A 25,163-nucleotide genomic window follows, 5' to 3' on the forward strand; every position below is an offset into this window, starting at 1 on the left:
CTGTATACTGTGTACTGTGTACTGCATACTGTGTTGTTTCTAATTTGGACTTTATTTGGTGTATTTATACTTATACAATCGAGCAGGTGTTTGTGGAGAAAATGTTAAAACGTTTGTAGAAAATGACAGGAAGTGACATCACAGCAGGAACACTCATTCCAGTCAAAGTTTATGCAGAATTTACACAAAGAAACAACTTTTTTGACTCTAAACATTAATTCAACAAAATAATGTCGCTTTCATATATTTTTATTTGTCAAATAAAAATAATTGTGACATTAGATGACTTCTGTGATGTCATCAATTACAAACAGGAAGTGAAATTATAATCCTAAAAAGGTGCTGTTCTGTGATAACATTTGTATCATTTTTAGAGCAAAATTCAACTGCATTTTAGTTCAATGCGTCATCATCCATAGGCCTGTGTGAATGGGGCTTCTGGGTAATTGGAGGTGTGGTTAGAGAGTGGGCGTGGTCCACCTCCTGAACCTGAGTCAATGATGAACACTCACTAACCACATCTAGAAGTGTGTTTTACATTTGTTTTAGAAGAACACTGGCTCTGACGGACTTTTACACACAAACCACACACACCACAGACACCACACACAACCACACACACCACACACACCACACACACCACACACACCACACACACCACAGACACCACACACACCACACACACCACACACACCACACACACCACAGACACCACAGACACCACACACAACCACACACAACCACACACACCACACACAACCACACACACCACACACAACCACACACAACCACACACACCACACACAACCACACACAACCACACACACCACACAAACCACACACACCACACACACCACACACACACCACACACACCACACAAACCACACACACCACACACACCACACACACCACACACACACCACACACACCACACACACCACACACAACCACACACACCACACACACCACACAAACCACACACACCACACACACCACACACACACCACACACACCACACACACCACACACAACCACACACACCACACACACCACACACACCACACACACCACACACACCACACACACCACACACACCACACACACCACAGACACCACAGACACCACACACAACCACACACAACCACACACACCACACACAACCACACACACCACACACAACCACACACAACCACACACACCACACACAACCACACACAACCACACACACCACACAAACCACACACACCACACACACCACACACACACCACACACACCACACACACCACACAAACCACACACACCACACACACCACACACACACCACACACACCACACACAACCACACACACCACACACACCACACAAACCACACACACCACACACAACCACACACAACCACACACACCACACACACCACACAAACCACACACACCACACACACCACACACACACCACACACACCACACACAACCACACACACCACACACACCACACACAACCACACACAACCACACACACCACACACACCACACAAACCACACACACCACACACACCACACACACCACAGACACCACACACAACCACACACAACCACACACAACCACACACACCACACAAACCACACACAACCACACACACCACACACACCACACACACCACACACACCACACACACACCACACACACCACACACACCACACACAACCACACACAACCACACACACCACACACACCACACAAACCACACACACCACACACACCACACACACACCACACACACCACACACAACCACACACACCACACACACCACACAAACCACACACACCACACACACACCACACACACCACACACACCACACACACCACACAAACCACACACACCACACACACCACACACACCACAGACACCACACACAACCACACACAACCACACACACCACACACACCACACAAACCACACACACCACACACAACCACACACAACCACACACACCACACACACCACACAAACCACACACACCACACACACACCACACACACCACACACAACCACACACACCACACACACCACACACACCACAGACACCACAGACACCACACACAACCACACACACCACACACACCACACACACCACAGACACCACACACACCACACACAACCACACACACCACACACACCACACACACCACAGACACCACACACAACCACACACACCACACACACCACACAAACCACACACACCACACACACACCACACATACCACACACAACCACACACACCACACACACCACACACACCACAGACACCACAGACACCACACACAACCACACACACCACACACACCACACACACCACAGACACCACACACAACCACACACACCACACACACCACACACACCACACACACCACACACAACCACACACACCACACACACCACACACACACCACACACACCACACAAACCACACACACCACACAAACCACACACACCACACACAACCACACACACCACACACACCACACACACCACACACACCACACACACACCACACACACCACACACAACCACACACACCACACACACCACACAAACCACACACACCACACACACACCACACACACCACACACACCACACACAACCACACACACCACACACACCACACAAACCACACACACCACACACACCACAAAACCACACACACCACACACACCACACACACCACACACACCACACACACCACACAAACCACACACACCACAAAACCACACAAACCACACACACCACAAAACCACACACACCACACAAACCACACACACCACAAAACCACACACACCACACACACCACACACACCACACACACCACACACATCACACAAACCACACACACCACAAAACCACACACACCACACACACCACACACACCACACACACCACACACATCACACAACCCACACACATCACACACACCACACAAACCACACACACCACACACACCACACAAACCACACACACCACACACACCACACACATCACACAACCCACACACATCACACACACCACACAAACCACACACACCACACACACCACACAAACCACACAAACCACACACACCACACACACCACACAACCCACACACACCACACAAACCACACACACCACACAAACCACACACACCACACACACCACACAAACCACACACACCACACAAACCACACACACCACACAAACCACACACACCACACACACCACACAAACCACACACACCACACACACCACACAACCACACACACCACACACACACACACACACCACACACACACACACACACCACACAACCACACACACCACACATATTATGATAGATCAATGCACTTAGACACGCAGAATCGTGCTGCTCTCGTGGGACGAGCCACACGCGGCTGCAGGTGAGCGGTAGGTGCGTTTTATGATTGATACGTGCAGGGCCGGCCCCAGCACTTTTGGTGCCCTAGGCGAGCTACTCCCCTGGCGCCCCCCCCCCCAAAAAAAACAACAACAACACATATATAACAATTTTCGTTAGATTTATTTGTCAATTCCAAAATAGTGTTTGGATACATAGAAGGGGGCGCAAAAAACCCAGAGGGGGGTGCCCCCCCCCTGCAGTGGCACCCGCCTATACGGCCTAGTGGAAGGGCCGGCCCTGGATACGTGGCAGGACTAATCGGCAGTCCACTCCACAAGGAAATAAGACTAAAATTTGGGCCAAAAAAATCGTCATTCAACCTTTAAGGCTTCTTTAGATCTTTTCTAGAACTTGAGCCTGGTCCTAGTTTAGTCCCAGTTAGATAAGACTGTAAGTTGTAGATGTGGTTTGGACCTGGTTTATTCAAGTCTTTGTCCACTGGTTAGTCCGGATCGAGCATGGTTTAGACCTGGTTTATTCCTGATCTGGTTTAGAAAATACTGCAATAGTCCTGATTTAGTCCTGAGGATTTTAGTTTTTTTAGTTCCGGGCCCAGACTCAGTTTAGTACCAGTCTTGATGTGGTGTGTGTATGTGGATGCAAATGCGCCTGTAGTCTCGGTTTAGACCTGGTTTAGACTTGATTTAGACTTGGTTTAGACTTGGTTTAGACCTGGTTTAGACTTGGTTTAGACCTGGTTTAGACTTGGTTTGGACCTGGTTTAGTCCTGGTTTAGACCTGGTTTAGTCCTGGTTTAGACCTGCTTTAGACTTGGTTTAGTCTTGGTTTAGTCTTGGTTTAGTCTTGGTTTAGTCCTGGTTTAGTCTTGGTTTAGTCTTGGTTTAGTCCTGGTTTAGTCCTGGTTTAGTTCTGGTTTAGTCCTGGTTTAGTCCTGGTTTAGTCTTGGTTTAGTCCTGGTTTAAGTCCTGGTTTAAGTCCTGGTTTAAGTCCTGGTTTAAGTCCTGGTTTAGTCCTGGTTTAGTCCTGGTTTAGTCCTGGTTTAGTCTTGGTTTAGTCCTGGTTTAGTCCTGGTTTAGTCTTGGTTTAGTCCTGGTTTAGTCCTGGTTTAGTCCTGGTTTAAGTCCTGGTTTAGTCCTGGTTTAGTCCTGGTTTAGTCCTGGTTTAGTCTTGGTTTAGTCCTGGTTTAAGTCCTGGTTTAGTCCTGGTTTTAGTCCTGGTTTTAGTCCTGGTTTAGTCTTGACCTTGAGTTATATTTCATTATGATCATGATTATAATGTTGGTTATAATCCATGATTCATGTCATCTCTGACTGTAACATTCACTTGTCCTTTTTGAAGAATAAAGTCCATAAGGCTTTAGTTCTGTGAAACATGAGTCTCCGTCTCCATGGCGACGATATGAAAGACAAGTCCATCAGTGGCAGCTGTCAGGAGCAGGGCCAGTTAATTAGATCCATGTCTATTTTAAGAGCTTGTTAATTGTGAAAATGTATTCACCGAAGAGAAGACGAGTGAGCGCTCCATTCATTACCACTGTGAAGCAAACACTGAGGAGGTTGTCAAGGTGACGGGGAGTTAACTAAACCGGGTCTAAAGATGGACTAAACCGGGTCTAAACAGGGACTAAACCGGGTCTAAACAGGGTCTAAACCGGGTCTAAACCAGGGGACTAAACCGTGTCTAATCCAGGTCCGAACCGGGTCTAAACCAGGACATCATCAGGTCTAAACAGGGTCTAAACTAAGACAAAACAGGGTCTAAACCAGGACTACACCAGATCTAAACCAGGTCCAAACCAGGTCTAAACCAGGACTAAATCTGATCCAAACCAGGACTAAACCAGGACTAAACCAGGGGGGGTTGTAGCCAAACGTGGTCGGCCCTGTCGCGGTGGGAACCATGGTCCGGACTTACCTGACTCCTACATTCTGCTTCAATGCGAATAAAGGTGCACTGTGGAACCTTTTTGCCCGTCTCCATGGAGAAGTGATGACTCGGCTAACATTTTCCACAATAACACCAAAATAAAAGCATATATATCATTTTATTTTAGACGTTTTTATTGCACAAAAATTGACATGAACCCGACTCGTACTGCTCCTGCTCGTTTCCATGGAAATGTTGCTCCTTTGCTTACAATATTCCGCAGTGCGGCATATAACCGTCTCCATGACGACTGTTCTGAAGCCTGGTTTTACCTTTATCCATGGAACGACGCAGGTGACTTTCCGCGTCCAGAAAGTTCCACGGCGACACGTTTAACCTATCCATCGCCGTGGAGACGAGGGGGTTCCACCAGGCCGGGTTACAGATCAGATCCGCGGTGAGGCGAGCCCACTCACAGGAACAATGTAGGTTTTTCCAACAATAAAAGACCGATTAAAGACGATTTAAATGCAAGACTGACAACTTCCACCAGAAAAGTTACATAAAGCATCTTTAACTGAGCTAATCCTTCATTTATCTGTCCATTTTGTGCATGTTTATCGTTCTTTTTAGACTATATAAAACCATCCTGTACATTAACGCCAACTACAATCAATCCATCTCAAAAAACAAAGTACGACACACGCTCTTGTACATTTTTTATTTCAAATTATCAGTTTTACGCCATTACAAAAGCAAAAGATTTGAAAATCCCAGTCTTGTTTTTGTCTTTTTTTCCATAGCATACCTTTTAAATATACAGATTTATACATTTCCGACAGAAGCGTCTCTCCAAAAGCGAAGTTCCATTTCCTACAGAAGAAGAAGAAGAAGGCCTCCGGCGGCAGATAAAACGTCCCCAAAACTAAGGTGCAAAAACGGCAACGAAATCTAGGAGTGACTGGGATGGAAAAGGAACAATGAGGAGACAAAATCAAGATGGGACAATTTAGCATTTTGTAAATATGAGCGAAGATGATGCAAAGTTATTTGACGGCAGATTAGAACAAACAGGAGAACAAAGACAAATAGAAAGTCGTAAAAGGTGGCAACAGAATGTCCAGTCTGCGTTGGGTTTTCAAAAGCCAATTCTGCAGTTTAGACCTCTTATTAGTTTCCCTCGCCTCTCAAATGTGTTTATTACGACGTGTTTACAGAGGCTGCGCTCAAAATCTGACAATAATCTGATTTTTGTCGTTAAAAGTCGACTAAAACGACATGTAAACGGCAAAATGTGATGATTTTGCAGTTTGCACCTCATTTAAATCATCAAGAAATCAGACAATAATCAGATTTAGGCGTGAAATCTGAACTGAATCTTAACTATAAGAACTAAAACACAAATTAGAGATATTTCCACATCAATACAAAGCTCGTTTTGCTGTCGTTTGGAGACGCAGACAGTGACAGAAATGCTCAAATGTGTCATGAATTATAGCGTCATTTAAACACATTTTGCATGAGAAATTACAACGCTTTTCATATACAACTTATTTAAACAACATTAACATCATCCGCGAGGCCACTTTTTGGGGTCATATTCCTTCCATTGAGAATCCCAGTCTTAAAAAACAGAATCAAAATATGATTAAAGAAGATATTGTGGCACGGAACATTGAAAAACTGAACTGAATAATGCTCTTTAATGCTGTTTAACGCAATAAAATCCGTCATTCATCGCCGGAAACGTCGACGCTCAATAAAACGTAACAGTTTGCCTTTAGATAAAACATGTCGACTTTATCATCCAAAAAACACACATAAACACGCCAATATTCCTCCTCTAAATCCTGTCAAACAACATGCTAATCTCACCCAATTTACAAAATGCTGTACAGTCAGAATAAAGCCTTTCTTCATATCGCCGCGGCGTTTTGGACACTCCACATACGACGCACACGGGCTAAAAACACACACGCACACACATTTGTAGTAATCCACATCATTCAAATCGAAGGCAAACAGTGAATGGAAAAGGAATCGCGATTTAACGAGGTAAAAGAAGCTAAAGCCACGCTAAAAGAGAATTAAACTGGCGCAAACCCACGGCTAAACTTTGCATATTTCACCTTTATTACGATGGCTGGAAACAGAAATGTACATTGATAAAACGCACACACGGCCGTCCGACTTCAATATCGTGAACGCGGCGATGAAGGCAGTGAAAAAGATGTGTTTTTAATATATATATATGTGTTTTTATCATTCTGGAAACGCTTTAAAAGTAGGACAGAAATAATCAACGCGGTGTATATTACATAAAGTGTCGATGATCTACGCTGAAAGAGGAAAAGCGTCCGACGTTAGCGCTTTTCCGCGTGACCTAAAGTGTTTTCGTTCCGCGTTAACGGAAAAAAAAAATAAAAAATGAAAGCGGGAAAAGTATCAAACTGTAGCAGCGTTGATGAGAACATGGTAGACGTTAAAACGACGTTAGCGCGAGCAAACTGCGGCGGGACTAATGTGACTAAAAAAAGTTATTGTCGATTTCACGTATTGCCTGTTGTAGACTTTTCTTTTCTTTAGCGTGACGTTTAACAAAGTATGGAACGATCACCGGAAAACGCAGTAGATAAAGTCGTGATACAAGAGAACGGTTGCTAACGTACCTGCTAACGATCCATTCATTTCAACGTAGAAGAGCTTTGGTGTAAATGTTGCGCCAAATAAGGACGCGAAGATGGATGAGGTCGACGGTTTGTAAACGTTATCCGAGAACGCTAACGGTAGCAGCGGGCTAAATGCTAAATGCTAAATGTCGTGTGTTCTTACATCTGCCGAGCAATCCGTTTACGTTTCTGGGGTAACGCCGCGTCAACAACCGCCGTCCGGACTCGGCTGTGGGTCGATTTGAATTACCGTATTTTCCGGACTATAAGTTGCACCTTTTTTCATAGTTTTGGCCGGGGTGCGACTTATACTTATATACTTATACTTAAGTCGCTCCGGAGAATAAGTATAAGTGATATTATTTGTTATTTTCACACTTGCAACTGCATTTCATACTCCAGTGCAACTTAAATATGCTTTTTTCTTCTCTATTGTGCATTTTTGGCTGGTGCGACTTATACTCCAGTGCGACTTATACACCGGAAAATACGGTAGTTGTGCTTAAAGTTCACGTAAAATCGCCAGGAAACGTATTAGAAGAGCGAAAAAGCTGCGTCACCGATCACGGCAGACCACGACGGCTGTATCCCGTTGCTAGCTGAGCACTTTACGGCTGCAAACGCTGTGGTTTTTGAAGTACCGTGATTAATTTCCTCCGCAAAACACACAAATAACAAAATCCCCTGTCTTGTTCTGCATAAAAACTGCTTATCTTGTCGTTAAGATCTGTACTGAAATCTGAAATGCATAGATTGTCAGTTCATAGTTCTATTTCAGGTATTGTTTGGTCAATAATTCTCCTAGAAGCATTTACCGTATTTTCCGGACTATAAGTCGCACCCCGGCCAAAACTATGAAAAAAGGTGCGACTTATACTTATATTTATACTTATATACTTATACTCATGAGCGACATACATGTGATATTATTGGTTATTTTCACACTTGCAACCGGATTTCATACTCCAGTGCGACTTATAGTCCGGAAAATACGGTAAAATGTGAACTTCCCAATTTGTGCAGCCCTATTTCAGATCTATCCATCTATAAATCTAAAAAAGAAGTCTACTACAGGCAATACGTTAAAATAATCATCCTAAATGTGACTGTGCGACACCTAAACGCGCTTGAATAAATGAAGTGTTGTGTTAATTCAGCTAAAGTAAAAGTATAATATACACGGTTATTGTGATGTTTGGTAGTGTCACTTTTTGCAATGTATTTGATGGATTTCCATGGGTTTCAGAGTGATGACAATCTATCCCCGTTGCCATAGCGATCAACCACTCAAAGTGAAATATCGACTCTTCTGAACGGGCGAACCACAGACACGAATGAATCCTATCGATCACTTAGCAACGCGCTCAGATTTTTCAGGCAAAAGGAACTCGAGAAAGAGATCCTTTTGCCTGAACCCTATAGCTGTTAGCATTAGCCGTTAGCGTTAGCATTAGCCCACAAAAAACAGATGAATAATCCAAAATGAGTCCGCTAGAACCAACCCATCGACATTGTTGAGTGTTTAAACCTGTTGGCGTTTTTTTAGATGAGAATTAGCATGTAAAACTAGCATCTGAGCTAAAGGCTAACTAACTTAAAATAGAGATTTCTGATGTTGTGCGATTCTGGATTCCTCGTTTACATTTTACCAGCGAGGAGACCAGGAAATGACATAAATATCATGAAATAAACATGATACATACATTTGATATGGGAATTGGCTTCACAAACTCATTTGCGTGTGACGTTTTGACGCAACTACCGTTAGCATCTTAGCATCGGCCAAGCGATCGAGTCCGAGCAACGGGCGGGGATGGACAATTCCGCGTCTACGAATGTCTACGGGGCGACGTCTTCAAAACACCACCAATAATCCCATGACTTACACAACAAACCGGACAATCCTACGCAAACTGTACGCAACTCTCGTCATTGCACTGCCGTGGAATGAATCCGACGTCCCCGGGGGGCTGCCCCGCGTCGACATATGAATGGAAAAACAGCATGGGGCGAATGGAAAAATGTCCTCGCTTTCGTGCGATTGTCCAAAAAACGGAGAGTCTCGGAAAGTCTTAAAGGGCTTCGCTACGCACTCTTGCACTCACCGCACACGGACGGGGTGGTGGTGGGGGGTGGGCGGGGCAGGGGGCGTCGGCAGGTTCTAGAGGAGGGGCTGTTGGTAGTAGGCCGCTTGCTGTTGCTGCGGGGCGCTTTGCAGAGGAGGCGGGGCCATGGGGTAAGACGCAGGGGGCATTTGGGGGTTGTTGTGGTGGTAGTTTGACATGTCCATGTTCTGTGGGGCGAACGGGGCCGGAGCCATGTACTGGGGGTTCATGGCGCTGCTACGAAAGAGAGGGCAAAGGTTAAAAGAAACAATAAACACGGATATGGACAGAGCAACGGGGGCGGGCCATATTTTGTGCAAAGAGATGATGATTTAAATAGTCTTTTATGATCATAATTTGACGGGGAATCGATGTGTTGATTGTTAAAATGTGTGTATTTCAGTGTCAAAGGTCACAATATAATCCTACACGCTAAAAATATTACTTTTGACCATTTTGGAAGCAGAAAATAAGTCATGTCAGTTCTATCTATACTAATAAAGTAACTCTAAATGTGAACAGCTTTCATTTTGGGCTGTTTACATTAACTTACATACCGTATTTTCCGGACTATAAGTTGCACCTTTTTTCATTGTTTTGGCCGGGGTGCGACTTATACTTATATTTATACTTATATACTTATACTTCGGAGCGACTTATATCTGATATTATTTGTTATTTTCACACTTGCAACTCCATACTCCAGTGCGACTTATATATGTTTTTTTCTTCTTTATTATGCATTTTTTGGCTGGTGCAACTTATAGTCCGGAAAATACGGTAAATAGAAGCGTTGACTTTACTTTATCTTCCAGAAAGTTTAGAAAATTTCATAAAGCTAGTCACAGTTCTATTTGACCATTTGAAGTATTTCACAGTCTTCGTGTCAATAATCGGGAGTCATCTTTAACTCACGACACTTACATTTGACATCGTGACATCTCTATTGTGGTTAAACAAAGAAATGTTGATAAAATGTATTAAAAATGTCTAAAATGTAAAATGGTTCTTAAATGTGTCCAGGCTCGCACATCTACACTGGCGTTAGCGGCGCACGTCCCTCATATTCGCATCATCATCATCATCATCATCATCATCATCATCATCATCATCATCATCATCATCATCATCATCATCATCATCATCATCATCATCATCATCATCATCATCATCATCATCATCGGGGACTCATTTCACCGCGACACGACGAGCTCCTGGTCTCACCTCATGTAGGGCTGTGGCTGACCGCTGGCGTTCGGGGGCAGGGAGCAGAGCGGCGAGGGCTGGTCGCCGCCGGGCAGGGAGTAGGTCTGTGCGGGGTGGGCCATGTACGGAGCTCCGCCCGGGCCCAGGTACTGGAGGGAAAGGAACAAAACACAAAACACAAGTGTGAGGCCACTATATCTCGTGTAAAGAGTTGTGTGATGTGGGTCGTCATTCATGTATATCTCTATGTATCTGACCCAAAGTGCACTGCAAATACTACAACTGCACAAAAACAAGTATTAGAAACGTATACAGAAACGTACAAATAAACTGTGTATTTATATGTAAAAAAGCAGATTGCAAATCTTTAGCTAACTCACTCAGTCGTCTCCTTTTTACTTTTGTTCTACATAAATCCTTATAAAACCAAATCAAATTATTAGTCAAATAACATACATTTTGGTTGACTAAGACCCCATCGACCCATTAATCGACCTAAAGGACTAAAGGATTACAGCCCTAATGTACAGACGCTTATAAACGGTTATAAAGTCAAAATGAAGTGGAAAATTATATATTATTTCACTGGATAAACTAGGATTATCCTGAGATTATCACAAAATATGAAAAATCAAGGTGGTTTAGTCAAATGAAAACCACTAAAGGTGCAGTTTAAACACATTTACTATTGAGTTTTGCATTTGTTCAGTTAATAGATTATGACAGACACTGACATAGGCCAAAAGCTTTCACTGGACAAATACTCACAAAAACATTGAGCCCGACAAAAGTTATTCATTTGACCTAAAGACGTATTATATACTTTATATACTTACCACAAATTATACTTTTTGTGAAGCTCAAATACAAATTTTCATCCCTTGTAATAGAAAAACATACCGATAATTGCCTTGCTTCTGTGGCCGATATTTAAATTTTAAAACCAGGACTAAACCAAGTCCAAACCAGGACTAAACCAGGACTAAACCAGGACTAAACCAAGTCCAAACCAGGACTAAACCAGGACTAAACCAGGACTAAACCAAGACTAAACCAGGAGAAAACCAGGACTAAACCAGGACTAAACCAGGACTAAACCAGGTCCAAACCAGGACAAAACCAGGGCTAAACCAAGTCCAAACCAGGACTAAACCAGGACAAAACCAGGTCCAAACCAGGACAAAACCAGGACAAATCCAGGACAAAACCAAGTCCAAACCAGGACTAAACCAGGTCCAAACCAGGACAAAACCAGGACAAAACCAGGACTAAACCAGGACTAAACCAGGACTAAACCAGGACAAATCCAGGACTAAATCAGGACTAAAGCAGGACTAAACCAGGACTAAAGCAGGACTAAACCAGGACTAAACCAGGACTAAACCAGGTCTAAACCAGGACACGGCAGACCACAAGATAAACAAGTCCAAAAGAGAATGAGGCCCTGAGAGCAGCTCCTGTGAAGCACCTGCATGTGTGACACAGACACATCAGATGTATCAGGACTTTATGTACAAATGAAACCACAGCAGGTGCAAGAACAGCCTGACGATGCATTCAGTCTGCAGGACATCAAACCAGGATCAAGAACCAGATAAAAGCGTAGGCCGCGCCAATGAAGAGGACATTTATCTAAATCTACAGGGACGGACAGCAACATCAATCATCGAGGAGGAGGAGGAGGAGGAGGAGGAGGAGGACAGGGAGGATGACGAGGAGGATAAGGAGGAAGACGAGGAGGACAGGGAGGATGACGAGGAGGATAAGGAAGATGAGGAGGACGGGGAGGATGACGAGGAGGAGGAGGAGGAGGAAGACGAGGATGAGGAGGAAGATGATGATGAGGAGGAAGATGAGAGGATGAGGAGGACAAGGAGGAGGAGGAAGATGAGGAGGAGGACGAAGACGAGGAGGAGGAAGAAAACGAGGAGGATGACGAGGAGGAGGAGGAGGGGAAGGACGACAGCGAGGATGACAAGGAGGATAAGGAGAAGGAAGATGAGGAGGAGGAGGTAGATGAGGAGGAAGATGAGAGGATGAGGAGGACAAGGAGGAGGAGGAAGATGAGGAGGAGGAGGAAGATGAGAGGATGAGGAGGACAAGGAAGAGGAGGAAGATGACGAGGAAGATGACGAGGAGGACAAGGAGGAGGAGGAAGACGAGGAGGAGGAGGAAGATGATGATGAGGAGGAAGATGAGAGGATGAGGAGGACAAGGAAGATGAGGAAGATGACGAGGAAGATGACGAGGAGGACAAGGAGGAGGAGGAAGACGAGGATGAGGAGGAAGATGATGATGAGGAAGATGAGAGGATGAGGAGGACAAGGAGGAGGAAGATGAGGAGGAAGAGGAGGAAGAGGAGGAAGATGACGAGGATGAGGAAGATAAGGAGGAGGAAACTTGACAATGTCGAATGACAAAGTGAATCATTTGAATTTTTGCATCTGACATAGTTTCGCTGCCTCCATCTTTAAAAAGACTTGGAACATTAATTTTAGGTTGTTATAACATCAAAATGCTTGAATTTTTTGTTGTTTGAACCAGCTTAGCAGGAAGCAGGAGGGCCAACAGAAATTGCTCTGAGGGCCGCATTTGGCCCCCGAGCCATAGTTTGGACATGCCTGGTTTAGGATGAAAACTTGCACTTACATTCAAAGATAAGGTTTGCCTTAAACTTCTCTAGAGCTTTAAAAGGTCTGTAAGACTTTGTCATTTCTGGATCTTTAGCCTCAGAATAGCTGCTGTTCACTTCCTGTTTCTGAAGTGACACAGAGTTAACCCCGTCATTACCGAGGCGCAACAGCCTGGACCGATATCGGTGTTTTTGGACTGAATCTATATAATTCAATGACATGAATATCGTCCGATACCGATACTGGGCCGATTTCTACCCATATACAACAAAACATGCCATGAACCAGATGACATTTTATGACTCAGACGATGCAAGAATTATATCAAAAACATATACTAATATTTCTGGCTAGTATGAAGCATTAGAACTGAACAATAAAAGCAGTCCTCGGGCTGTCAAATATAAATCCGATACATCTCAAGTGTGTTAGTGTTGAATAGAATCTTTGAAACAACCCGATTAATGGCTGAATAATCTCCATGGAAACCACGCTGTGCTCCGGCTCCTGCGGCGAGTCCAAGGCCTTTTCAGAGCTCAGAAAACCTCCAGCCTTGAAACAGATCCATAAATTATGTACGACTTGTGTGGAGTGACCTGAGAAATATGTCTGACGCGCGACGGGGGCGAAAGGACACGACGTGACTCGCCGCTTTCGCCATCCATCACCGACGCCGCCTTTGAAAAATGGACTCGCGATCGGCCGTCGAAGCTCGGAGCGGAAGTCGATGGACGAGACGTCGTTTAGTCTCGTCCATCGTTCAAAGCTCGTGTGACGATGTAATCATTTCGGACAATTTTACGTCTACAATTTTTTTTTATTCGAGCCAACATCAAGTAATAGCTCTGGATAAAAAGCAGATTCAAGATACAGTTTTTATTTATTTCTTTTTATCTTGCGCCTTCTCCTTTTTTTCCTCTTTTTTTCTAACGGTCTAGCGTAAAACCCATACGTACATCTCCAGTAGGTGGCGGTAATGTAGCACTTTATGGATATTAACCTACCGTGTTTGACACAAATATAAGCGTGCAATTTTTACAGAAAGTAAGACTGCAACAATTTAAAAACTACTGTATTTTCTGGACTATAAGTTGCACCTTTTTTCATAGTTTTGGCCGGGATGCGACTTATACTTATATTTAAACTTATATACTTACTCTGGAGTGACTTATATGTGATATTATTTGTTATTTTTAACCTTGCAACCGCATTTCATACTCCAGTGCGACTTATATATGTTTTTTTCTTCTCTGTTATGCATTTTTTGGCTGTTGCGACTTATAGTCCGGAAAATACTGTAAAATTTACGTCATATTTTGATCATCATAATTGACGTACAGACTTTTTTACAAAGACAGCGGCATTATCAGATCAAAATGTCAAAAACGAACAAACTGCTACTAATATTTATCAGTAAAACTTTATATGTAATTATCCATCTAGAAAAAGTTGAATCACCTTTTTTCCTTTATTCGGTTGATAATGTTTTTTTAAAAAATTGTTTCAAGTCGACGAATATAATAATTGTTAGTTGCAGATCTAATAAAATATATATCGTATTTTCCGGACTATAAGTCGCAAATTTTTTCAGTTTTGGCCGGGGTTTGACTTATACTTATATTTATACTTATATACTCCAGAGCGACTTATGTTTTTTTCTTCTCTTTTATGCATTTTTTGGCTGGTGCGACTTATAGTCCGGTGCCACTTATAGTCCGGAAAATACGGTAATTCTAAAATCACCGCAAATATTTTTTAGGATAAAGTAGTCGGACAACTAGAAAGTATATTTTTTACTTCATGACGTCTGTAATGCTGTCAAAAAGCGGCTTTAAATGTAAACTCGCCGCTGGAACGTAATAAAATTGTTGCATCGATTGTCCGTCAAATTTGCCAAACGAATACAGTCGTTAAGAAGTCGTTAAGTGTCACCGCGGAAACTCAAATTGACATGAGGCTGAGGTCATTAAAGTTTAAATTGAGAACCTTTTAGAGCGCTGGAGCAAGTCAATTTGTCCCGGGATTGATTTAACGACTGAAGGAGATCGTTAAAAGCCTCCGAAACAGAACGGCCTCGTTAACCAGAGCACGGCAAAGGAAGTACACGGCAAAGGAAGTACACGGCAAAGGAAGTGCACGGCAAAGGAAGTGCACGGCAAAGGAAGTACACGGCAAAGGAAGTGCACGGCAAAGGAAGTGCACGGCAAAGGAAGTACACGGCAAAGGAAGTGCACGGCAAAGGAAATACACGGCAAAGGAAATACACGGCAAAGGAAGTACACGGCAAAGGAAGTACACGGCAAAGGAAGTACACGGCAAAGGAAGTACACGGCAAAGGAAATGCACGGCAAAGGAAGTGCATGGCAAAGGAAATACACGGCAAAGGAAATACACGGCAAAGGAAGTACACGGCAAAGGAAGTACACGGCAAAGGAAGTGTACGGCAAAGGAAGTGCACGGCAAAGGAAGTGCACGGCAAAGGAAGTGCACGGCAAAGGAAATACACGGCAAAGGAAGTACACGGCAAAGGAAGTACACGGCAAAGGAAGTGCACGGCAAAGGAAATGCACGGCAAAGGAAGTGCACGGCAAAGGAAATACACGGCAAAGGAAATACACGGCAAAGGAAGTACACGGCAAAAGAAGTACACGGCAAAGGAAGTGCACGGCAAAGGAAGTAGTACACGGCAAAGGAAGTACACTGAAAAGGAAGTACACGGCAAAGGAAGTACTCGGTAAAGAAAATACACGGCGAACTAAATATATCCCTCGAAACTTAAAACATCGTATCTGGCCTTTAATAAACAGGGACGTAATTGTTTCTCAAATAAACGACTAATACTCTATTTAGGCTAAATCAAAAGCTAATTTACCAGTTCCATCATGTAACATTGTGCTCAAACATTCAGAGTTTTCATTTTTTGTTCTCAAATTGAACAAATACGTTACAAATTAGAAACGGAGGCAAAAGTGAAGTGAACGAGTCAAATGGGAAACTGGGAGTCACCTCAGAATATGACAAAATACACACAAAATCAAGGTTGTTTTGGTAAATAAAAACAACTCGAATACTTGTGAGTGGCATCGGAAAAAGTACAAAGACGTTTAAAATTGTGTTTTATATTATTTGTTTGGTTAAGAATAGATTTTATGGATCACAATTTTGGTGAAGACTAAATCAGGATTTTTAAGTCAACATCAAAATTGTCTTTTTTTTTCTAAATCTGCAAATATATTACATACTTAAGCACATATTATACATTAAGTCAATTTCAACTACTATTTTGAGGCTACAATGTTGCAATTTATCCATACGCAGTTGCTTTTTTTTTTATAAATACTTTAACTCATTAGTAGTTACATCTGATGCTGACTAATCGTTTAAAATATGTTAAGGTTTACCGTATTTTCCGGACTATAAGTTGCACCTTTTTTCATAATTTTGGCCGGGGTGCGACTTATACTTATACTCCATAGCGACTTATATGTGATATTATTTGTTATTTTCACACTTGCAACCGCATTTCATACTCCAGTGCGATTTATGTTTTTTTTTTTCTCTATTATGCATTTTTTGGCTGGTGCGACTTATAGTCTGGAAAATACGGTACTTTGTTTGTCGTCCGTTCTGTCATTTTGAACCATGTGATGACAGAGCGTTCTAACGAGTAGATCTGGACTAAACGTCTCCTCGTATCCTTGACGTTAAACACTTGTAGGTTTCTCACCGGCATGGACATGGCCGGGGGCGCGTACTGCGGCTGATGCGGCTGATGCGGCTGCTGCGGCTGATGCGGCTGCTGCGGCATCTTGGAGTACGGAGTGTAGTACGGCGCCTCGTTCACCAGTTTGTTGTAGAGCTCCAGGGCCTCGAGCACCTTCACGTTCAGCTCCGACAGCTCCGAGTGCTGCCTACAACAGAGCGAGAAGAACACAACGCCACTTCAACCAGAGAGCGGGAGCTTTCGGGAGGAGCGGCCCGACGACCACAGAGTTCAGATGTGGCAGGGATTCGGACAGTATTTTCACCAGGAACGTGCCAAAACGTGACTGTGAACGTCTCAAGTCTGACGCAAAACGTGAATGGATCGTCCAATTATCCACAAAAGGGCAGAAACAGCACTTTACATGCTCGTTTGGGAGATCTGTCTTTTGAAAGGTCATTTTTTCATGTAAATTATGTGTATATTTATTTAGTTAAAAAGTGTTTAGTTTATAGTTTATCTTTATCGTATTTATTTAACACATTTCTTATTCATGCCTTATTATTATTATTATTATTATTATTCATTCATTCATTTTCTACCCCTTTTTCCCGTTATTATATATATTTTTAATCATATTTTGCCATTATATTGCAGTTTGAGAAGTTTCTTGACCTTTTTCAGATTTATTTAGTATTTTTCTTTTATAGAACATGCTTTCTGAAACATAAAATCAAATATCTTATTAAAAAGATAATGGGTAATCAAGTAGTTTTTTAATTTATTTTTTATTCTAATGCAGATTTTTATTCGTATTAACGCTGACAATAACGCTCATACGACACAATATTACAATTTTTCATAACTACAAAACAATTGCAATAGTATCCATTTTTCGATACATCTCCTTTAGGGATTGTCCGATATCCGATATTTGGCTTGCCGCTGCGGCCCATACCAATATTTTGATATGAAAATCCATAGCGAAGCCCGTAATATCACAGATAAAACTAAATCTGAGGCATAAAATAACTAAAAAATTGATTGTATAAACATATCATCCATAATTTAGCCCATTTTTACTCTTTATTCCGTTCAAAAAGACAGATCTGACGGGACAAACTGGGAATGGCACGTATCGGCGCTAATTATCTACCGATTTTTCCGATATCTGCCGTTACAGACACCGGAACGACGAGAATAACGAGAACAGAGTTTAGCGACGGCCCTGTAAACATAAGGCCTCGTCCGTTACCTGTCGATGTCCTGCAGTTTGTCGTCGATCAGCGGGTTCATCTGTTCACACGCTCCTGTTGGGCACAAAAAGGACACAAGCTCCGGTCAGTGTTCGCGCCGCACATTAAAAGCTGCGCCGTGTTTGACTCAAGCGTTCTGACCCTCGAGTTGCAGCAGCTCGGACGAGTCGGGGCTGGGATCTGCCGGGTCTGCGTTCTGTAAAAGAGCCAGCGTGCGGTCCATCTGCGACTGCGGGAAGGAGGACGGATTGAAACGAGTTAAAATGTGGAGAGGACGTTTTATCTTAAACGATGAAAAGACTCCGCCCAGACTCGGCGGGTTTTACCTCGTCGATGAAAACCGGCTCCGGCTCCGCTCTGGCCTCGAGACTCGTCTGTTCCGGAGTGTCGGCTTTCTCGACGAAAAGGGCTGAAAGAACGAGAAAAACCTTTAGTCAGAGAACGAGAATAAAAAGGTAGTAAAATGAATGAGTGACGCTTTTCTACTGCAGCCGTACATTTTCCCAAATCGTGAAATATATAACATAATTAATTATATAGGTTTTTTAAAAAGTTCTTTTTATTCATTATTATTATTATTATTATTATTATTATTATCATCATTATCATTATCATTATTATTATCCTTTTCATCATCTTTTTTTTGTCTTTTCTATAAAAAATGTTTATGTTGCTATTGTCATTGTTTGTTTTAAAGTTTTAAAAAAGCATGAAAACAACCTTTAATTATTTTTTACTATAAAGAAATAAGCTACACTTTTCAAATATGACATCACTGTTTGTTGTATTTTTCTTTAATCTGACACGCTTTCTGAAACATAAAATCAGTCTTATTAAAAAAAGGTAATTGGTAATCAAGTAATTTTTCTTGTTTTGATTTTCTAAACAAATACAATTATTAAAAGTACCGTTTAAAATCATAGAAAACTATAAAGTAAAATGGCCAAGAGCAGTAGATTTAAAAATGAAGGTTATTTTGTTTTTCATTGCCAAAGATTTTATTTCACACTGAATTTATACAATTCAATTTTTTCCATTTGAATTATGTGAACGGAATTTTTAAAGATCTAATCAAGTAAAAAATATTCATTAAATATGAATATACATATATTTTTTACATTAAAAAAACCCACTATGTTTGATAAACTATTCAAAAATATGCCAAAAATTAAATTACATCAATTCAGTGTGAAATAAAAGCTTTGGTAATAACACAAAATAACTTTGATAACTCAGGCACAGTGATATTGCAGATACATAAATACAGTTCTGATGATGACGTCATGAGACTCGCCTGGTTCAGGTTCAGCGTTGAGGTTTGTCGTGACAAAGTTTGAAGGGAAAAGTCCGACTCCTCTGTGGTTCTCTCCTTTCCACCAGTTTGGGTCACTGAGAAGTAAAGAAACACCAGGAGATGTTCAACACAACAGCTCCGTGGACAGAGGCTTTTGCTGCTGTATTCTAACTGAACAGATCGTGAACTTTAATCCAATCTAATCTTTATTCTGAGTCAAAAGATCCAGAAATGACAAAGTTACAGACTTTTAAAAGCTAAAGGTGTAACAAGTTGACTCACGAGCCGCGATAAACGCTGTGATTTTATCAGACATTTCTTGGCTAGTTTTCCTCTCTCGTGTTTACTCCAGATAACTTTAGTGTGAGAGGTTTTAAAGAGAGAACAGTGTCTGCTGTGACAGGAAGAGGCGGAGCTACACCAGGATGACACATGGACTGGAGAGGTTCAGAGACACCGAGAGAGTGTTTAGGCTGAATTGACTCCAATAAAGAATAAACATAAAGCCTGTAGCCTGCCTATATCCAAACAAGGAGCTAAATGAGGCGTTCCCTTATTCGGATTGGTGTTAGCACTCCACAACAGAAATCTATCTTGCCCCGACATGCTAACACAAGCACCTGATCTGACAGCAGAACTGCTCAGAGCGAGCCTGGGGATGTTTTATGGACTTAGAAACCTCAAATTTTGACTTTAGACGTCAGAAATCTGGAAAAGTTGAAACCAAGAGTTTTTTGAGGCTCAGCGCAAGACGACCTCATAAACAGGATTAATGAAACTCATGTGAACAAAGCTAATTACAACTCCAGGTTTGTTTTGGACGAGAGCGCACTGGTTTAAAGATACATTTTGCAATATGTGTGTCCTGATTGTTAAATATGACTGTATGAGCCGTGTAAACATATCTGCAAATACATTAGGATCAATTTGCCAAATGTTGAACAAACGGAGATTTAAAGATGCTAAATAATAAACTTAATTCACTCATGACAAATGCATTTACCACAGATCTTTTTATAACTTTTTAATATGTGCATCTCTTTGGGCGTTTAGCACATGGTTTTTAGTTTTATGCCGTCTGATCCTGAACTCGTAAGGAATACATGTTTAGCTTTTGATGCAGTTACAGAAACCTCTTAACAGGCGACGCCCCTTTCCCAGTTGTACTCCTCCTTCTCCACATACACCTTTACCACCGCTCGCTCCCCGTGAACCCGTTTGTTCGGCGGGCGTTTCCCGTCTCGCTCTGTCGTCACCTGTCGTCTAGGATCAGCACGAGCTCTCCGGCCTTGAACGTCAGCTCGTTGTCCTCCGCCGCCTCGAAGTCGTAGAGCGCCCGGACCTTCAGCGCCTCCTTTGCCGGCGCGGCCACGGCGCTGTAGGCCGGCGGGTCGGAGGTCGCGGCGAGGGGGCGTGTCTCGCCCTGCTGCTTCTGCTCCTTTAGCGAGAGCTCGATGGCTGCGAGGAAACACAGCGGGGAAAGTACATGAAACCAACGAGACTCAAGTATTTCATCATACTTTATTTAGATATCACTAGAGCTGTAGTACTTTAGTCCTTTAGTCGATTTACTGCTCAGTGGTGTCTTATTCTATTGGTCGACTAGATATTTTACCAGGTTCAGTGTGTAGGATATGCAGATGTCCTCTCCCTGTTGCCATGGTGACAGGAATGCGGGCTAGGTGTTATCTACTGCCTGTGTGGAGTTTTACACCCCTCAGAAGAAAGAGGATGTAATAGTGACAACAGAGACGCTCTGAACTTTGAAAATAACTTTTCATCAAATGACTCCTTTTGGATTACAGAGAGTAACGATCTCTCCAAGACAAACGCTAAAACGCTGAAAGACTATGCGTTTTTAGTGGTTTTAATAGACAATCATCAGATTGCAAAAATGTGTCCACCAGATAACTTTACATGTACATATTGTGATATCGTGTTTAACATGTCATTTTAACTGTTTCATAACTTGTTTTGTGGACAATTTTACCTTTACGTGTAACTCTTGTGGCTAAAGCCAGATCTCGTCTCCTTATCAGCTCTGACCCCAGCGTGCATGCTGATTGGCTGAAGCCACGGCGCCAAAACCCCCGCGGGGTAAGACAAAAGGAAAGAGCAGGGAGTTACAGACCAGTACCATCCAGAGCGAGTTCCATCCGAGTTTCTTTCGAAGCTCGACCCTCCATCCAGGGTCCCACCAGCAAGGTCCATGAGGCCTTGGGAGCAGGCCTCGGGCCTAGTTAGCGTGAGCGATGCTACGCTACGGGACAAAGACTTTTCCAAGAGAAGCTAATGTTCCCTCCCGGAACTAAGAAACCTGTGCCCGTTTTTAAAAACGTGATTGATGCTGCATCACGCAAAATCAAGCAAGGACCTTTTGCAACTTTTTCAAGTCCACAGCCTTTTAGATCAGCCACATTGGTGGAGCAGCACGACGGCCTTTTCATTCGGGAACGCCTCAGAGCCAAGGAGAACGCCTCAGAGCCAAGGAGAATGCCTCAGAGCACGCCTCAGAGCCAAGGAGAACGCCTCAGAGCCAAGGAGAATGCCTCAGAGCACGCCTCAGAGCCAAGGAGAACGCCTCAGAGCCAAGGAGAACGCAAATCGCAGAACCAATCCAGTCCTTCTTTGGCCAGACAACGTCAGAGCCGAACTCCAGAGCAGGCCCTTGGACCCCACGCGGGCCCTTGGACCCCACGCAGGCCCTTGGACCCCACGCAGGCCCTTGGACCCCACGCAGGCCCTTGGACCCCACGCAGGCCCTTGGACCCCACGCAGGCCCTTGGACCCCACGCAGGCCCTTGGACCCCACGCAGGCCCTTGGACCCCACGCAGGCCCTTGGACCCCACGCAGGCCCTTGGATCCCACGCAGGCCCGTCTCCTCAGGATCACAGCTTCTGGTTCCGTTCATATGAATGCACCTCACAGGCTGGCTGAATTTCATCTTAGAGTTAACTCTTGCACACACCTAGATAGATCTAGAACCATCATGTCTAGTGTTTTCCATCTGTTATCGACTCATTTGCATATTCCTGATTCATATTTATCTGTTTAATTCTTTGGTCATTAAATCTTCATAACCCACATTTGGTTAAGTGTTCCTTCATTTCCAGAAAAGGGGTCAATGTCACCGTTACGTTCTCAAACCTTTAGATCAACGAGCAAATTAATTTCTAATTAATTAATTAATTAATTAATCTAGATATCTGATTTTAGAGTTGTTAAATTGCTGATTATCCGGCTGGTGCCCCATTCTTCTCTTAAAAATACGATTCAAACTTACCCACACTTAGGCAGTGTGTCATGTTTGAATTCTTGAGCAATTCTTTAATCAATATCAAACCTGAATGCCCCGCCCCCTTTACAAATGGGTGGACATTCATAACCTTACAGTACTTGTACTAGTATGTTACCCTACAAGTGTCTGGGTACACATTGTGAATACTTTGTTTAAAAGTTACTATTTGTCCAGAGAAATACTATTAAACAAAGTCCTTTGAGCTTGTCGTCTTGTTAGTGCAGTTTAGGTCAGATGATTATTTGGTCAGCTTTTGGCAGAACCTCTGACACTTTTGCTCGACTAGCAGACGCTCAGAGGAGCCGATAAATCTAAATGTAACAGTTGAGAAAACACTTAGTTATGACGATACAATTAAAGGAGTTATGGACGATTTTTCGCCGATTTGAGAACTCAAGCGGAAGTGCGCATGTGCACTCCCCCCGTGCGGACCTGCACATGTGCACTCCCCCCGTGCGGACCTGCACATGTGCACTCCCCCTGTGCACTCCCCCCGTGCGGACCTGCATATGTGCACTCCCCCTGTGCACTCCCCCCGTGCGGACCTGCACATGTGCACTCCCCCCGTGCGGACCTGCACATGTGCACTCCCCCTGTGCACTCCCCCCGTGCGGACCTGCATATGTGCACTCCCCCTGTGCACTCCCCCCGTGCGGACCTGCACATGTGCACTCCCCCCGTGCGGACCTGCACAACAGCATCGCGGCTAGATGTGCGTTTGTTTATTAGCGCGACGGATCGCATCGCATCTCTCATCTCCAGTAGATTTCCGTCTCTTCTGAGTCAGCTCAGTTAATTTTGTCCCGTACACTGAGGGAACTATATTATGATAGATTCATGCGCTTAGACACAGGGAAACGTGTGCTCTCCTGGGGACGAGCCGGACGCGGCTGCAGGTGAGCGGTAGGTGCTTTCGATGATTGATACGTGGCAGGACTAATCGACCGTCCACGCCACGAGAAATAAGACTCGTCCAAAAATCGTCCATTCAACCTTTAATATTTACAAAAGTAATAATGTGTGTAAAATAACACACTGAAACAAACAGAGCAGAGAACTATTCTTATCATTGATTTTATTTGTTTGTGTATGCGTTTTGAGAGGTAGACAAACTGCTGCACTACACGTTAGCGGCCACTGGAGGGCACCTACTCTACGAATTTAATATGGGGAAACTTGTTGCAAGAAAAATCTTCTCGTTTAACAAAAAAACCCAAACCAACTCTATTTTATAAAACATAAACATAGTGTTTGTTCATAAAGAATCCTAAATAAGTGAGTGAACTTTTAGAGGAGCTGAAAATAGGTTACTAAAAGCTTTGTGTCGTGACGCGGCGCTGTTTATTTGTTAATCTAGATAAAGTGTGTTGTTAATTCTTTTTTGACATTGACAGTCTTTCCGTGTGTGTTTTAGAGTCTGTAAAGTCCAGATAATGACTACGATGGTAAAAAACTACTATTTATTATTCTTATTATTAGTAATTTAGTCGATTAAAAAGATCTGCAAAGAAGACTTGATTAAATATAAAGACAAAACAAAGCTGAAAGCGTCCAAATAAGTGTATACAATTTACAGTTTTTTAAAATGCCTAATCTCAAATCTAAAACGGTCTAAAAACAATAATTATCTCTAGTCCCGCCCAAAGGTAGAAAACTCAAAACACAAACAAAACACGCATGTTCTTGTCACAAAGTGATGAAAAGCCGGTTCTGAGTCG

At 43.1% G+C, this 25,163-nt stretch overlaps 1 protein-coding gene across 1 annotated transcript in view; it reads right to left on the minus strand.

Annotated features, from left to right (window-relative positions):
• Positions 1-5,991: 5,991 nt before the first annotated feature.
• The window catches only part of stam2 (signal transducing adaptor molecule (SH3 domain and ITAM motif) 2), a 28,622-nt gene continuing 9,450 nt past the window's right edge, over positions 5,992-25,163 (minus strand). The window contains exons 7-14 of the mRNA XM_072445247.1: positions 21,403-21,604; positions 20,147-20,241; positions 19,179-19,261; positions 18,994-19,081; positions 18,852-18,906; positions 17,621-17,804; positions 11,279-11,409; positions 5,992-10,291 (exon numbers count right to left, since the gene is read on the minus strand). Coding sequence (XP_072301348.1) covers positions 10,111-10,291; positions 11,279-11,409; positions 17,621-17,804; positions 18,852-18,906; positions 18,994-19,081; positions 19,179-19,261; positions 20,147-20,241; positions 21,403-21,604 — 1,019 coding nt within the window. The 3' untranslated portion in view covers positions 5,992-10,110. The remainder of the gene's footprint in view (positions 10,292-11,278; positions 11,410-17,620; positions 17,805-18,851; positions 18,907-18,993; positions 19,082-19,178; positions 19,262-20,146; positions 20,242-21,402; positions 21,605-25,163) is intronic.

This window comes from Eucyclogobius newberryi, unplaced genomic scaffold (genome assembly GCF_026437365.1).
Source record: "Eucyclogobius newberryi isolate DKJ021-1_F unplaced genomic scaffold, fEucNew1.0.hap1 SCAF_14, whole genome shotgun sequence".
NCBI lineage: Eukaryota > Metazoa > Chordata > Actinopteri > Gobiiformes > Gobiidae > Eucyclogobius > Eucyclogobius newberryi.